Genomic DNA, 14529 nt, shown 5'->3' with positions numbered 1-14529 from the left:
CAGTCCCCTTCCCTAACCCACCTGTTACAGTGATCCTCTCCTCAGGAAGTAATTTCTCTGCCTCTGCAGAACATTTGAACAACATGGGGGCTCGCATCCTCCCATATTATTGTCAATATATATCAATATATTGTTGATTGCTTTTTTTCTAACTTCTTCCTTCCTCCACGGGCCCAAAGACTCCTCTGGGCTCATGCAAAACAGACCTGCTCCCTTGTCATAGCAGCAGCCTTCAGAGCTTTAGAAATAATTGTCTTGTCCCCCAGCCCAGTTTTTCCCTCCCTGCCTCACCCTGCACTCTCTTTTCAGCCTCTTTTCTTCCCTCCCAACTGGTGAGGAGCTGGCCATAAACATCGCCTGGAACTTACCCAGCGTGGGGTGACATCTAGGCTGGGCCTGTCGCTCACAGGAAGAGAAGCCACTGGAGCGGGGAGGCTGCCAGTTTATAGGAGCAAGGCGAAATGACTGTTTCTGTTGTCATCTGTCCATCTGGATGCTACCAAGCCATAACCAAGGAGGCCATACAGGCCTTATCTCTCAGAGCTGCTCCAGCAACAGGTAGATGCACATTTGTAACATGGGCACATACTCTTTAACTATTGTCTGACTTCCTGGTGTCTCTAAATGACCCTAGGTATAGAGGGGTCCAAAGTACAGCCACAGGTCAAAGCCCATAGAAGCTGCAGCTACTCACGGTGCCTTTGCCAGACCTTGGGGCTTAGTAAGACAACGAGACAAAGGTTAACTGTCGAGGATGAGGCTCGGCCAGGAACCTCAGCCCAGGCAAGGCTGCACCCCAGGGTGAGTTGGTGAGCCATGCAGCTACTAGACCCAACATCCTCTTCTCTGGGCTCCACACTTTCTCCAGGGGGCCCCATGATGACTCTCTCAGGAATTAATTCTGGGTTGCTTTGGGGCCAGGCCCTATCCCAGAAGCAATTTAAAGTTTGGTGAGAGGCTCAGAATTTAGACTTCAATCCCATAGACCCAATTAGGCAATGTTGTGAAGTCTACCCAATGCTGCCCTCTCACTACGAGGAAGTCTCAGCTTAGAACATCCTCTGGCCAGGTAATCAGAGTTCCCCTGGGTTTTGATCACGATAATCGGTTCAAGATGGTTCTGACATTGTCCCCAGAGAGCCTAGAAGGAAAAAGAACTGGGCCTCAGTGGTTCAAATATTCCTGGGAACTTTGGGCCAGATAGATTCCCTGCCCGTCAGCCATCTCCCCACCTCCATTCCATGACCCAGCGTTCTCTCTCTCTCTCTCTCTCTCACTCGTTCTCACTAACCTGCCCACCACTCTGAACAATCGCCATGACCATGTCAAGTGCCAAAATGCCAAGTACCAGAGAGCAGGAGCGGGGGACATGATGACCAGAAGTGGGCCTTTGCCTTCAGAGAATGGCAGGCACCGCAAGAATATCTAGAGAGCAAGGTATGGCTGACAGGGCCACAGAGTTTTCCAGGAGGCTGTGCACAGAAGGAGCGCGCAGAACTAGCCCAGGATGAAGATAACAGGGATGGGGGAGAGAGGGACAGAAGGAGACATTCAGAAGGAAGAAATGGTGGGATTTAGAGACAGATCTGGGGTGAGAGGTGCAGGAGAGGGAAGAACCAACAGTGGCTAAAATACTGGATGATTACGGAGGAGAGGCTGTCCGGGCTGGTAGGGGTAGGGTGGCTGCAGGGTTGTTTCTGACGTTTCACGCTACGGTTTTGGTATATCTTTAGTGCCCAGCTCATTGGTTACTAGAAATAAGGATATGACTAAGAAACCGTGTCTGTGACTGAGGAGTTTATGGCCTGTTGGATTTGTTATATTTGAGATAATGGTGAGATCTCGATATTAATGAGTTACCGTTAATTTATAATATTTCTAAATCTCGTCTTACCTAAGGTTCCCCAGGATCTCTTGAGGTAGGTATGAGGGATACTTGGATGTGAGCAGGTAGAGGAACCCTCCATCTCTGGGCCAGAGCACCTTGTATTCGTGATGTCTGACATTTGCCCTCTGCTCTCTAAGTGCTAGGAGCCTTTCCTCCTTCACTCTTGGCTTCCTCAGGGTGAGGGGATGTTTCAGAGTTTGTGGGGGAACAGCGGTGCAGGCAGGCCTCGTGGTCGGACAGGTGTTGGAATGTCAACCTGAGTGGCTCCTGCTGGCCCCTCTGTGGCAGAGCTCTGTGTCCCCCAACTCCAGGGCTCTGCCACACTGGGGACTCCGATGTGCCTCATGGACTCCAGCTGGGACTAAATACCCCCTACTCTCTTCCCTCTGGCTCGACTTGAGCTACCACAAGCCTGGCTTCCCACAGCCTTCTCTGTGTTACTGTGGTTTCTCCTTCCTCTCTTTCCTTCCTTATACCAGCTGCTATGTCCTGGTGTTTGAGTTTAAGCTCCTGAGAGACAGATCTAAGGGGTTTGGTTAGTCATCAGGCAGCATAGGCCATCACGGAGTTCACACGTTAACTGCCCCTAAGACAGGTGTCTGCCTAGTCTAGTCAGGTGAGTCCTGGGGCCATGGTGCTTCACGGTACAGAGCATGGAAACAACGTAAGAGGAAGGAGAACATAGGTATAACCAGTAAGTGAGGCTTCCTGGAAGGAAGCAGAGAATCAGGCAAATGCTGTTTGGATAATCCAGCATTCAGACTTCAGAAATTACACACTTGTGTCTCCACTTAGTGCTCGCTGCATGGAGTGCTCTCCTCTCCATGAAGAGGCAAAGCTTTGGTCCTCTCATGGAGACAGGTTCTCCCTCCGCCTCCTCCCTTTACCATCTTCAGAGAAGTTCTGTTTCTCCGACCTTATACCACTCGACTCCAATCCCAGTTTTATCTCAAAACGGTGGTGGTTCTTTTCTGCCTTCACAGGGAATGTGCTAGAATGATTCCTGACAATCTCAAAGTGTTTTGGGCAAGGTTGAAAAGTTTTGGCTGGGGATCTGGTCACAGATCTAGTGAATTCCATGGGATGTCGTGTCCACATTTGTCCTCAGGAAGCCACAATTAACAGATGCCTCTCTAGGAAATGCTGGGGCTACTGGGGTTCAGTCTACCCCTTTGGTCAGCTCCACTCATTTTTGGCAAGCTCACGTTTACACACACACACAAACGCATGGAGTAAGGATATTTCTGACACACAAAGCTTTGTCTTGGCCAACTAAAACTCAGATATCCCCTGGCTGGTCTGTCTGGGGCTTCCCTAGGCAGTGAGGAGAAATGAAGAGAAACATTTTCAGAACCACTTCAAATCTCAATCACACACTGAGTTAGTAAGAAATCTAGCCCAGTGCTACTCAAGTGTGACTACAGGCAGCACTGGCATCACCTGGGAACTTGTTAATAATGCAGATTCCTGGGCACCTCCTTGGACCTACAGAATCAATCTCTGGTGGTGGGTCCACATGTGTGCCTCTGTTTGTGTATGTGTATGTGTTTTCCTAATCTCTCTTTTTTTAATTTTTTAATATTCATTTATTTTTGAGAGAGAGAGAGAGAGAGAGAGAGAGTGGGGGAGCGGCAGGGGGGATGTGGGGTGTGGCGGGGGGCGGGGCACAGAATTGGAAGCAGGCTCCAGGCTGTCAGCACAGAGCCTGAAGTGGGGCTCGAACTCACAAACAGTGAGACCATGACCTGAGCAAAAGTCAGATGCCCAACTGACTGAGCCACCCAGGTGCCCCTTCTAATCTCTTTTTTTTAATTTTTTTAAAATGTTTATTTAGTTTTGAGAGAGAGAGAGAGAGAGAGAGAGAGAGAGAGAGACTGAGTGCAAGTAGGGGTGGGGCAGAGAAACAAGGAGACACAGAATTCCAACTAGGCTCCAGGCTCTGAGCTGTCGGTTGCAGAGCCCAACGTGGGGCTTGAACTCATGGACCACAAGATCATAACCTGAGTCAGAAGACAGAAGTTGGAAACTTAAATGACCGAGTCACCCAGGCGCCCCCTTTTTAACATTTATTTTTGAGAGAGAGAGAGAGCGTGAGCAGGTCAGAGGGGAGGGGCAGAGACTTAACCAACTGAGTCACCCAGGCGTCACTCTGATTTCTGTTTTAACAGGTCCTCTGGATTCTCCTGCATACTAATGTCTGAGAAGCACCCGTCTATCTAGACTTTTCCTAGGATTGGAATTCTGGTTATTACTTTTAAGCAATCGAACCGGAGGGAGGTATTTTTTATGAATGGTCAGAGCAGCTGCTGCAATTCCTCTGCCCTGGAGTCAGCTGCGTTTTCGGTCTCCTTGGCCCTTAACTCCTGACCCTTGACCCTTGACTGTTCACACCCCTGCTGCCCTCCTCTGGGTCACTTTCTCTGGGGTCTTTCTGTCCTCAGGATCCACTTTCTCAGAGCGTCTGCGCACTAGAGTGAGTGGGACCCTCACGGCCCAGAGGTCAGGGAGGTCCTGGAGATACCATGAACTCATGTTGCAGAGACTGCAGCAGTCTCTTACGGTAGTACGGCTGGAATTGGATCCAGACGCGGCAGAGCAATGCCAGCCACTCTAGGTATTTAGTCCACGAGTGTCCTGCACACACATCTCCCTCATCTCTCCCAAACACACTATACCCCCAAATGAATTCATCTTCTGCCCTAAAACCAGCAACTTGGCCAGTGATCTTCAGTGGTGCTGCCATCATCCACCCATTATCTGAGCGATAGATATTGACTCTGCCCTCTTTCCTGCCTGCTCTATGCAACCAAACTCTAGTATTGTATTTTGCATCTACCAAACATTCCTTGAATCTCCATGTTCACCGCCCCTCAATCCCTTCCTAGTTAATGTCCTTATCTTCACTTGCCTTCAGTGTTTCCCTCTTTTTCATTCTGTCCTCCTGCGCCCTGTATCCCTCCACATTGTGCTCAGAAGGATCAACCTCAAATGCAAATCTGACCATGCCAGACCTTTACTTAAAATCCCTAAGTGCCTCGGGACGCCTGGGTAGCTCAGTCGGTAAAGCGGTGGACTCTTGATCTCTGCTCTGATCTTGATCTCAGGGTTGTGAGTTCAAGCCCCGTGTTGGGCTCCACACTGGGCATGAAATCTACTTTAAAAAAAGATCCCTAAGTGCCTCAGTAGTCCCTACGGGAGAAAGTTAGGACTTTCCTCAGCATGCCCCCAAAGACAAACCAGAGTCCAGTCCTGCCTTCCTCCCCATCAGCAGTACCTGCCTCGTATGCACCTACAATACTGCATGGCTGGTCGCTCCCCACTCTGTTTCTGTGTCTTTGTTTATGCAGCTTCTCGTTTCTGTGTCTTTGTTTATGCAGCTTCTTCTGCCTGGGACGATTCCCACTCCCCTTTGTCAGGTCAACTGTCACTCACTCATTCCAGTGGTATGCTGGTAAATGTTTAACAACCAGATCTCCGGGTCAAAAAGCCCTGGTCTGGAGCATTTGCTGATTTCTGTGTTGTAAACACTCCCACGATAGCCAATTTCAGGCAACCAACAAAGTCACTGAATGGGAGTTGGGAGGAGATGCACACATTTGGCGAGTCAGTTCCAGCACACGATGGGCTTTGGATCATCTGCTCCAGGAAGTCTGGCCCCTGCCTCCCTCTGGACTCTCACCAGGAGCTGGGTATTCTCCCTCTCCCGCGCCACCTACCTCGTTTGGTCATTTTCTTTTCATGTTCCTCTCTTGCCACTAGAGGGCGCAATCCAGAAGGCAGAGACCGCGGTTACTCTGTACATTTCTGCTTCCAGGCAGGGCACACTCAACGATTGTTGGCTGAGTAAAGGAATGTACCCATTCTCTGGACCCATCCCTGTTGTTGGCCACATTCTGTCAGTGACTTTCAAGAGGTTTTAGAGCACATGCACAAATGAAAGAAAGCTGAAAGGACAGTGATTTAAATGGATGCTCGGTGAGGACTGAGGAAGAACACAGCAGGTTGCTTAATCCTATGAGTTGAAAATTTAGAGGGAAAGTATAAGTCTTCTAGTCAGGCTCCTAAAAACCACTGCCAAAGCACAGACTTAGGGTGATGGTGCTTGGCCACCGCACAGCAGAAGAGACTTGGGGATCTGAATGAGTCCTGGAATCACTGCCCAGCAGGCGGTTGGACCCTATTAATGGAATTATGATGTTCAGGGGAAAGAAGGGAGACAGGAAAGAATGGAGGAGGGGTGGGAGGGAAAAAGGAAGCAGGCAGCAAACTTCCTTCCGTGCCTTCAGCATAATTGGATCTTGGGGATGTTATCCCAGAAGAATACAAAGTTTCTAGACTGAGTACAACTCACTTTCCAAACTTTAAATGACTTCAGGGACTAAAATGGTCCCAAAGAACAGACTGTAATTTAAATTATCTTCTAAAGGCGATGGCCAGTCCTTTGGAAATTGTGCCCTGAGCGCAGGAGGCAGGTGGAGGGGAAGGGACTGACTGGGCATTTCACCTGCCTTGTCACACGTTCTGAACTCACCCTGGCACTTCAGACCCAGTGTTGCTATTTCTGACATGTAGCCTTTTCCCAACCCTTAGGAAACAAAGGGATCATTTGTGTTCACCATGTTTCTGATCCAGGTAAGTGCAGGTTTTGATCACACCAAAATTTTCATTAGCAAACTTCATTTCTGCCCTCAGACTTGGTTGTAATGGAATAGAGGCTCAAGAGGGAGAGAAGCCCCTTCGTTGGTATGGTGTTATTCCCATGGAGTCAAATAGACCCCACAAGTTGCAAAATTTTGTAAGAGAGATCATCTGTTCTCACCCCACTTTGTGCGGAGGGAATAGGGCTTGCCCAGGACCTCACAGCTCATAGTCTTGTGTCCACATTCAGGTGTCCCTTCTTGATTAAAACCAGGGTGGGGGAGGACTCTTCTTCTTCTGTAGTTAATGATTCAAAGGACAGTAATAATCACGAGCCATGTTTCTGGATCTGGTGATGATGGCATGAAGGGAATATTTTCTTCACACAATCCAGGTTCTTGGGAGAGGACTGGTCAACTCAGGCTGGGACTGATTTACTGCCCCAGCACATATGTCACAAGTAGTAGTGTGTCCTGGGCATCCGAGCCATCCCCACGCTGGGAGCCATTCTCAGTACTGAGTGTCCTTGTAGTCAATTCCTGGATGGTACCTTTGCTTCAAAGAGATATATCAGTGTTTTTAAGATGCTGGCAGAAAAAGGGAGATTGTTGTTTATCTTCATGCTAAAGCCGAGGGATTTGTAGATATTTGGAGGGCTGGCACATGGAAGAGGGATTAAGGTTGCAAAGGAGCAGATTTCAGCTCAGTATCCAAGGAGAAACTTCAAAGGGTACGATCCTCATCAGGAAGCACAGAGTCCCACATCACTCAGGCCATCAAGCACAGGCTGGAGGGCCAGGAAGAAGGTGGTAGGGCTATCTGCACTGGAAAGGGAGCACATTGCTAAATAGATCCTAAAGCCCATCGTCAGTAGCGTTGGCGTGATTATTGTGGTTGCTGCTGCTGTAATTACTTGTTTGCATGACTATTTGCATATCTACTTCCCCCGCTAGATGTTGAGCTCTTTCTTTGAGGTCATGGGCTCTGCCTTTCATTGCTGTGTTCCCACCACCTAGGATTATGCCTGCCCCCAAAGCAGGTGCTCAGTAAATGTGTCAGCCTGAACTGAATTTTGATGGCACTTAATTCGGTCACAGCTACAATGTTAAGAACCACTGGAGGAGTGTCTCTGCCCTCCCCAGGTAGATGTGCCCCTGCATAATCAAGGAAGGGCCTCGATTGCTGAGAGAATTTGGCAAGATGGGTGCCTGGGAAGTTCATGAATATTTTAGATATGGAGCACATAAAACTGAATGCCCAACACCCTCAGTGTTGCCTACAAGTGGGTTTTTTTTTTAATTGGTTCAGAATAAATCCCAGCTTGGGGAGCTCTCAGAAGTCTGAGGAGAGAGTCAAGCTTTCCAGAAAGAAGAGCTGACAGAGTGGGATGTGGGGCTTTGTGAACAGTCTCGGGGAGAAGCCAGTGCCTCTGGTGCAGGCAGCTGGAGAATGAAGAAAAGAAGGGATATGCAGTCTGAACTCTCCGTCAGTGTGGCCACTGCGTGCAAGGGGCCCATTTGCTGCCCCAAATGTACAAAAGGATCGACAAGATGTTAAGACTGTGGCACTGTGGTCTGAGCTAATCCTCTCAAAAGGTGACAGCAGGGCAGAGGAGCTGGTGGCTCTCATTTGCCCCAGGAAGAGGGATGCTCGATTTCCTGGTTTTTTTCCTGTTGGTTTTAATTTATGTTGTCTTGTCTCCTGCGTGCCTTCTTCTTCTTCTTCTTCTTCTTTTTTTTAATGTGTGCCAGATGTTGTATTTGCAAAATTCTTTGTGGGAGTGATTCAGAAGACTGGGGTGACGTTACTTCCCTTCAGCCTGCATTTATATTTGCTTCTGATATTTGGAAGCACCAAAAATCTGGGACCACCTCAATCCAATTTCAGGGAAGATCCAATTTTTTGGGAAGATTTGAAGCTGAGCTAGAGCACCTGTAAACAAATGCTTCCCTCTGATTCTTTTACTCCTGTGGTCCTGCCCTTTGGGATCCCCTACCAACGGGAGGAGGTTTCGGTAGAGGCCCTTCACGGTGAGCCGTGGACTTCAAAACCTGGTCCCCTCCTTCAGGAGGCTGGAAGTAGTGCTTCTTAGCCTCTCAGTAGCCACCTCCAGACGTTGCACACACATGCCTCGGCTGAAACATAGCCTCAAATGCTGGACTTCTCTGAATCCCTGTTCTTTCCCAGAATCATGACCCTGTGGCTCTTTGTTGTTTTACAACCTCGCTCATGCTTAACACAGTGTTTTATATAGTTGTCTAGGTTTTTTTTTTTAAGTTTATTTACTTATTTTGAGAGAGAGCATGTGTGTGTGAGCTGGAGAGGGGCAGAGGGAGAATCCCAAGCAGGCTCGGCACTGTCAGTGCAGAGCCCGATGAAGGGCTTGATCCCATGAATTAAATTTGAGATCACAACCTGAGCCAAAATCAAGAGTTGGATGCTTAACTGACTGAGTCACCAGGTGCCCCTAGCTTTTTTTTTTTTAATTGTCATATGCAGGAGAGTTAGTCCAAATTATCTCTTCATTCTTACTAGAAGCAGAAGTTAAATACTCTTCTCTACTACGTTTTTCCTAGAATTCTATGAAGATGACCAAATTGTCAGAGCTATTTTCCAGTTGATCAGCAGGGTTGGGATTTTTGCCCTGCTGCCCAGACGCTTTTGGAGTCAGAGAGAGCTGAAATTGACTTCAGAGAGTTCCTGCAGGTGACAGAGGAGATGTACGATGGACAGGTTCAATCAGACCTCCCCTGTGGTGGGGTTCATTCTCCTGGGACTCTCAGCCCATCCAAGGCTGGAGAAAACATTCTTTGTGCTCATTCTACTGATGTACCTGGTGATCCTGCTGGGCAATGGGGTCCTCATCCTGGTGACCATCCTTGACTCCCACCTGCACACGCCCATGTACTTCTTCCTGGGGAACCTCTCCTTCCTGGACATCTGCTACACAACCTCCTCTGTCCCCCTCATTCTCGACAGCTTCCTGACCCCCAGGAAAACCATCTCTTTCTCAGCCTGTTTTGGGCAGATGTTTCTCTCCTTTGCCATGGGAACTACAGAGTGTGTGCTTCTGGGCATGATGGCATTTGATCGCTATGTGGCCATCTGTAACCCCCTGAGATACTCTATGGTCATGAACAAGGCTATATACATACCCATGGCTGCTGGCTCCTGGGCAGCTGGTATCACCAACTCTGTAGTTCAGACATCCCAGGCTATGAGGCTGCCCTTCTGTGGGGACAATGTCATCAATCACTTCACCTGTGAGATCCTGGCTGTCCTGAAGTTGGCCTGTGCTGACATTTCTATGAATGTGATCAGCATGGTTGTGGCTAATGTGATTTTCCTGGGGGTCCCAGTTCTGTTCATTTTTGTCTCCTATGTATTCATCATTGCTACCATCCTGAGGATCCCCTCAGCTGAGGGGAAGAAAAAAGCCTTCTCCACCTGCTCTGCCCACCTCACAGTTGTGGTTGTCTTCTATGGAACCATCCTCTTCATGTATGGGAAGCCCAAATCCAAGGACCCCCTGGGGGAAGATAAGCAGGACCTTTCAGATAAGCTCACCTCCCTTTTCTATGGGGTGGTGACCCCCATGCTCAACCCCATCATCTACAGCCTAAGGAACAAGGATGTGAAGGCTGCCATGAAGAACCTGGTACATCAATAATACCTGATTGAGTGACTATCAAAGAATTCCAGACTGCCAGAATGCAAGACCTCCAAACTCCTCATTGTGTTCATGGGAAAATGGTAACCCAAAGTAGAGAAGGGAGTTTTGTAAGGTCCATGTTGTAGACCATGTGACTAAGGCTAAAAAGTAAACTGGTCCTCTATCTACTCACCCACCCACCCATTGTTCCATTGACTAATGGAAACTTCTATCTATGAACATGGAAGGAAAGCACCTTCACAGTTCTAGAAATGTTGGCCAGTTTTTGGCTTTGTGCACAACCACAGTGACATACCAGAGCTGTTTTATGCTAGTGAAATCTTAGATTCTCTGCCACCAGAAGCTGGTGCATATCTGTGAAGCCTCATTGGTGTGTGCAAAATTAAGAGATAGACACAGAATCTGGTTTTAGTAGAACTGGGCTCTTGGAATATGCTGTGAGGCCCTATGTAGAATTGTTCATCACTGTACATGTTTTGATATTATCCTAGAGGCCTGTGTTCAGTAAGAATAACATGAAAAATAAACTTTGTACCATTGGCTGATAGCACCATTGGCAAGAATTCACCATAAGTCTTGGCCCCAGTAAAAAAGGGCTCTTACCTTCAGTATGCAACACTCTGAGGAAGCACAGAGAGATGTCTGCACTCCGCTACCCATACCCCAGGTCTAATCACACACTGGTACAGTCCTGCATGGCTGGGAGTCACAGCCATGTGACTGGGAGTCACTATATGACTCACAGCATCAAACACCATGGGGGTGCCCAGACAATAAGGAGGTCCAAAAAATGTTTTGGGGAAAGCAAAGGGTTATAATAATCCTCAGTTGCATGGCTATCATCAGCCATTAGTAAGAGTTGCTCTACATTGGTTATGGCACAGGTATGACGGGCTGTGGAGCTACAGGTTTGGACTCTTTGGGTTGCAGCCCTAACAGCATGGCGGTTGGAGGTCATTTTAGGTGGGAGATCTTCAACTGCACAGAAGACAGAATTCTACTCACCCTGGTTTAAGACTAATGTGGATTTATCCAAAAGTAGGGCCAACCTCAGGCAAAGTTAATCAGGCTCTAGCTCCTTTGCTCTGAGATTCTCTTGACTCTTCACTTTTCCATGTGTCAGCTTTATTCTCAGGCTGACTCTTCTCATGGTCACAAGATGGCTGCTGTAGTCCTGGACCTGCATTTTCCACATTCATTTATGGGATAGAAACCACTGGTGCCTACAACCCGAGAACGAGTGTCCTGAAGTTTGCTCTGACCCAACCAATGGATGCAAACTGCAAACCAATCACAGTGGCAGGTGAGATAAAATTATGCAGATTAACTTAGACCAGCAGCCCCTGCTCTGAAACAGAAGGTGGGGTCAGTCTAACCTAAGTCTATGGCTGCTACACAAAGGAAAATCTGGAGTTGTTAAGAAAGTGGTAGAGGGGCAATGGCCCCTGGAAGAGCAGCTGACAAATGTCCACCATTTTCTGGGCCCTACGTGAGGCTTATTCTGGGAAACCCCTAGGAGGGTAGAATGCCTCTTATTGAATGTTGAAGCAGAATATTCCCAGCCTGGCCAAGTGGAGGCTCAATGTCAGACTAAATCTGATTAAAGAAAATGAATACAAGAATATTCCTGTACATCTGAGTTTTTGTCCTAGATTCACATCTGTCCCTGATATGTTTGTGTCATGTCTCAACTCTGCACCTGAGAAGTCCTCCTGATGGTCTGCCCTTTGAGGTGAATCTTACTCCTCCTTGGCTTTGTAATCTTATAATTTTTCTTTTAGTTTTCCTTTGCCCCATTTTCTCACCTGTTTGGCCTTGGGTGTAGTTTGGGGCTATCTCAGTCCTTTGTGGGATGATGCCAGGCATATATTGAAAGACCAACAAGCAAACAAAACAACAAATAGGCAAGCAAACAAGTAAACAAACAAAGCCCAGATGAACTAATGACAAAACATGACAGTGGGAGGGACAGTGGTCTGGCTGTTGGAGAAGCAGCCCCTCCCAGCTCTTTTCTCTGGGCCTTGCAGTCTCTCTCCCCAGCCGTGCATTAATTTGGGACTGAATGGCCTTGAGGTCCTTCCAAAGCTGACCTTCCAAGGTAGTGATTTTAACCCCAGGCTAGAAGCATGAGACTAGGGATGGTGAAATGCCACTTTGTGAAAGTCACCTTCCAGTATCATGGCCCCTAGGGCATACTTGCCCTGTGCTGCTTCCTCAACCCCCAGTCCCCTGTGTTTATTATATGTGGCGCACGACACATACAGGAGATGGTGATTATCAGTATTTCCACGTGTGTACTTAGATTTCCCTGAACATAAGCCCCTGTGATCAGATCTCAGGTCCTTTGTCATGGACACTCCCAAAGGTACGTCTGTGCTATTTGCAATTGCACTTGAAAGAGTCTGCTCTTTCCCAGGTTCTGGGTGGTGGCAGAGGTTCCTTTCATGCAGTATTGCCTATAAAATACCAACACTGCCTGCAGAGATTAGGACTTCTGGTGGGCTTTCTCACAGGAGAGAGGAAAGAGAACAGCAGTCTCTACTGAACGTCTCTTTGGGGTTGGGGACAGTGAGAGGGGATACCGTGGAACCTCTCTCCTTGGAAATCTGTAAAATGAGGATCCTACTCTCATTGAATGGACCACAGTCCTACCCTCCTCACCACCAGAGGTGAACAGAGATGCCAGCAAGTAGAGGAAAGTGGTTGCACCCCAGGAGAGGATGGGCAAGGGGACGCAGGGAGAGTCCGGGGTCCTGTGTTGGTGTCTCTGTTGATCTCTCATTCTCCATGCTGTCCGCCTCTGCATTTTCCTTGGTTTCGTGATCTCTACTTCATCTGACTCACTGCATTAACAATGTGGTTAGAGCAAGTCTTACTAACAGTTAATAAGAGGGATGGAATTGAGCATTATTATAACCCTTTGTTCCCCCACCCCATTTAAAACATTTTCCTTATAGTCTGGGAACACAATGTTCTGGCTCAGTCAGCCCCAACTCAAAAAAAACTTCTGCTCATGAATTCTAGGTGATTTCCCTAAGCAACTCAAATACATTCTTAGGGGGGAAAATGGGAAAAAATTTACTGGAGCCTACGCAAGTGAGTATTTGTTCGTATAACTAAAAGAGCAAAACTAAACAGATGGAGATGAAAGTTCACCGAAGAGTCAGTGGCTCACAGCTGGTACTGGCTGTAGACTCAGGAACCATTAAGATTCCCAAGGGACCCTCTGAGGCCCAGGGCTGGTTCTGTTTGCTCCCAATTAAGGCTGATGCTTTGTTCCCCTGGGGCTTAACTCCAGGAACCTGAGTATTGTGGAAAGTCCATTAGTATCCCACATTGAATCATTACAACAGCTGCTGCTAGCACTCCCAAAGAAAATGAGAGAGCAGTTGAAAGAGCAACCGGGTAGGAAGCATGGAGAGGTGGGCATGGAGGCTGCTCAGGTCAGCACACCCTGGGGCTGAGCCATCCTGCCAGGCCCCTCCAGAGGTGCTGTGAGCCCAGGCCAGGGAGCCTGAGACCTGCCTTCCAATTCTGCTTCCATTCGCCACTGGTGAGTTTCTTTCCCTCTCTGGGCCTCAGTTTCTTTGCCTGTTAAATGCGAGCGTATCCTCCCATCCCTCTCACTAAACAATGCATGAGAAAACACCTAGGGAGAGCCCAGAGGGCTCACAACCTGTCACTCATGGATTAGGGGTCCCCTCTGGGTTCCCCCCTCCACAGTTCATGGGCTATGGCTCCCAATTCCCAAGGCCACTTCGGGCACTGTTTGAAGGAGGCTTGGGTGGCTGATGTGTGGCCCTGGCTACCTGTGCCTGCTGCAAACCTGCCATCTGGTGGACATTCCTGCAAGCCTCGGGGATCAGTGCTTCTGGAATCTTAATGTGCTCAAGAGTCACCTAGGGCTGTTGTGAAGATGCAGATTTGGATTCAGTGAGTCTGAGGTGGGACCCGAGACTCTACATCTCTGAAACGTTCCTGGGTGCCTATGCTGCTGCTCTGCGGGCCACACTTTGAGTAGCGGCCCTCGAAGACTTGGGACCGGGACCAAGGGAGTGAAGGAAGAGGCCGGGAAGCAGCTCCCTTTTAGAGGTCTCCTGACATGCACCAAGTCCTTTGGCCTCAGCCACCGACTCTGGTCTCTCCAGTGCCAAGGGCAGCAGTTGCCCTGTGACCTCACTTCTCTTATGGATCTGAGAATTGGTGATATATCAGTTTGTTCAGCTTTTTACTTGTCAACAGAGTGTTGACGGCCAAGCTTCTTACACGTGACACCAGAAACTAGCCATTCCCCATTTCAAATAGCTCCAAAGTGCAGTCAAGTGCAAAC

At 48.4% G+C, this 14529-nt stretch overlaps 1 protein-coding gene across 1 annotated transcript; it reads left to right on the top strand.

Annotated features, from left to right (window-relative positions):
• The first annotated feature begins 9076 nt into the window (after positions 1 to 9076).
• LOC106981252 (olfactory receptor 13C7-like) lies at positions 9077 to 11799 on the top strand. Its single transcript, XM_053204938.1, has one exon. The coding sequence runs from the start codon at positions 9252 to 9254 to the stop codon at positions 10194 to 10196; it is 945 nt and encodes a 314-aa protein (XP_053060913.1). The 5' UTR covers positions 9077 to 9251; the 3' UTR covers positions 10197 to 11799.
• Positions 11800 to 14529: the final 2730 nt, after the last annotated feature.

The sequence above is a fragment of the Acinonyx jubatus genome, chromosome D4 (genome assembly GCF_027475565.1).
Source record: "Acinonyx jubatus isolate Ajub_Pintada_27869175 chromosome D4, VMU_Ajub_asm_v1.0, whole genome shotgun sequence".
Classification (NCBI taxonomy): Eukaryota; Metazoa; Chordata; class Mammalia; order Carnivora; family Felidae; genus Acinonyx; species Acinonyx jubatus.
The sequence above is the reverse complement of the archived record's forward strand: the minus strand, read 5'-3'. Positions and strand labels throughout refer to the sequence as shown.

Excerpts from the sequence above, each read along its gene's own strand:
- LOC106981252 (XM_053204938.1), top strand. The coding sequence starts at position 9,252 with ATGGACAGGTTCAATCAGACCTCCCCTGTGGTGGGGTTCATTCTCCTG.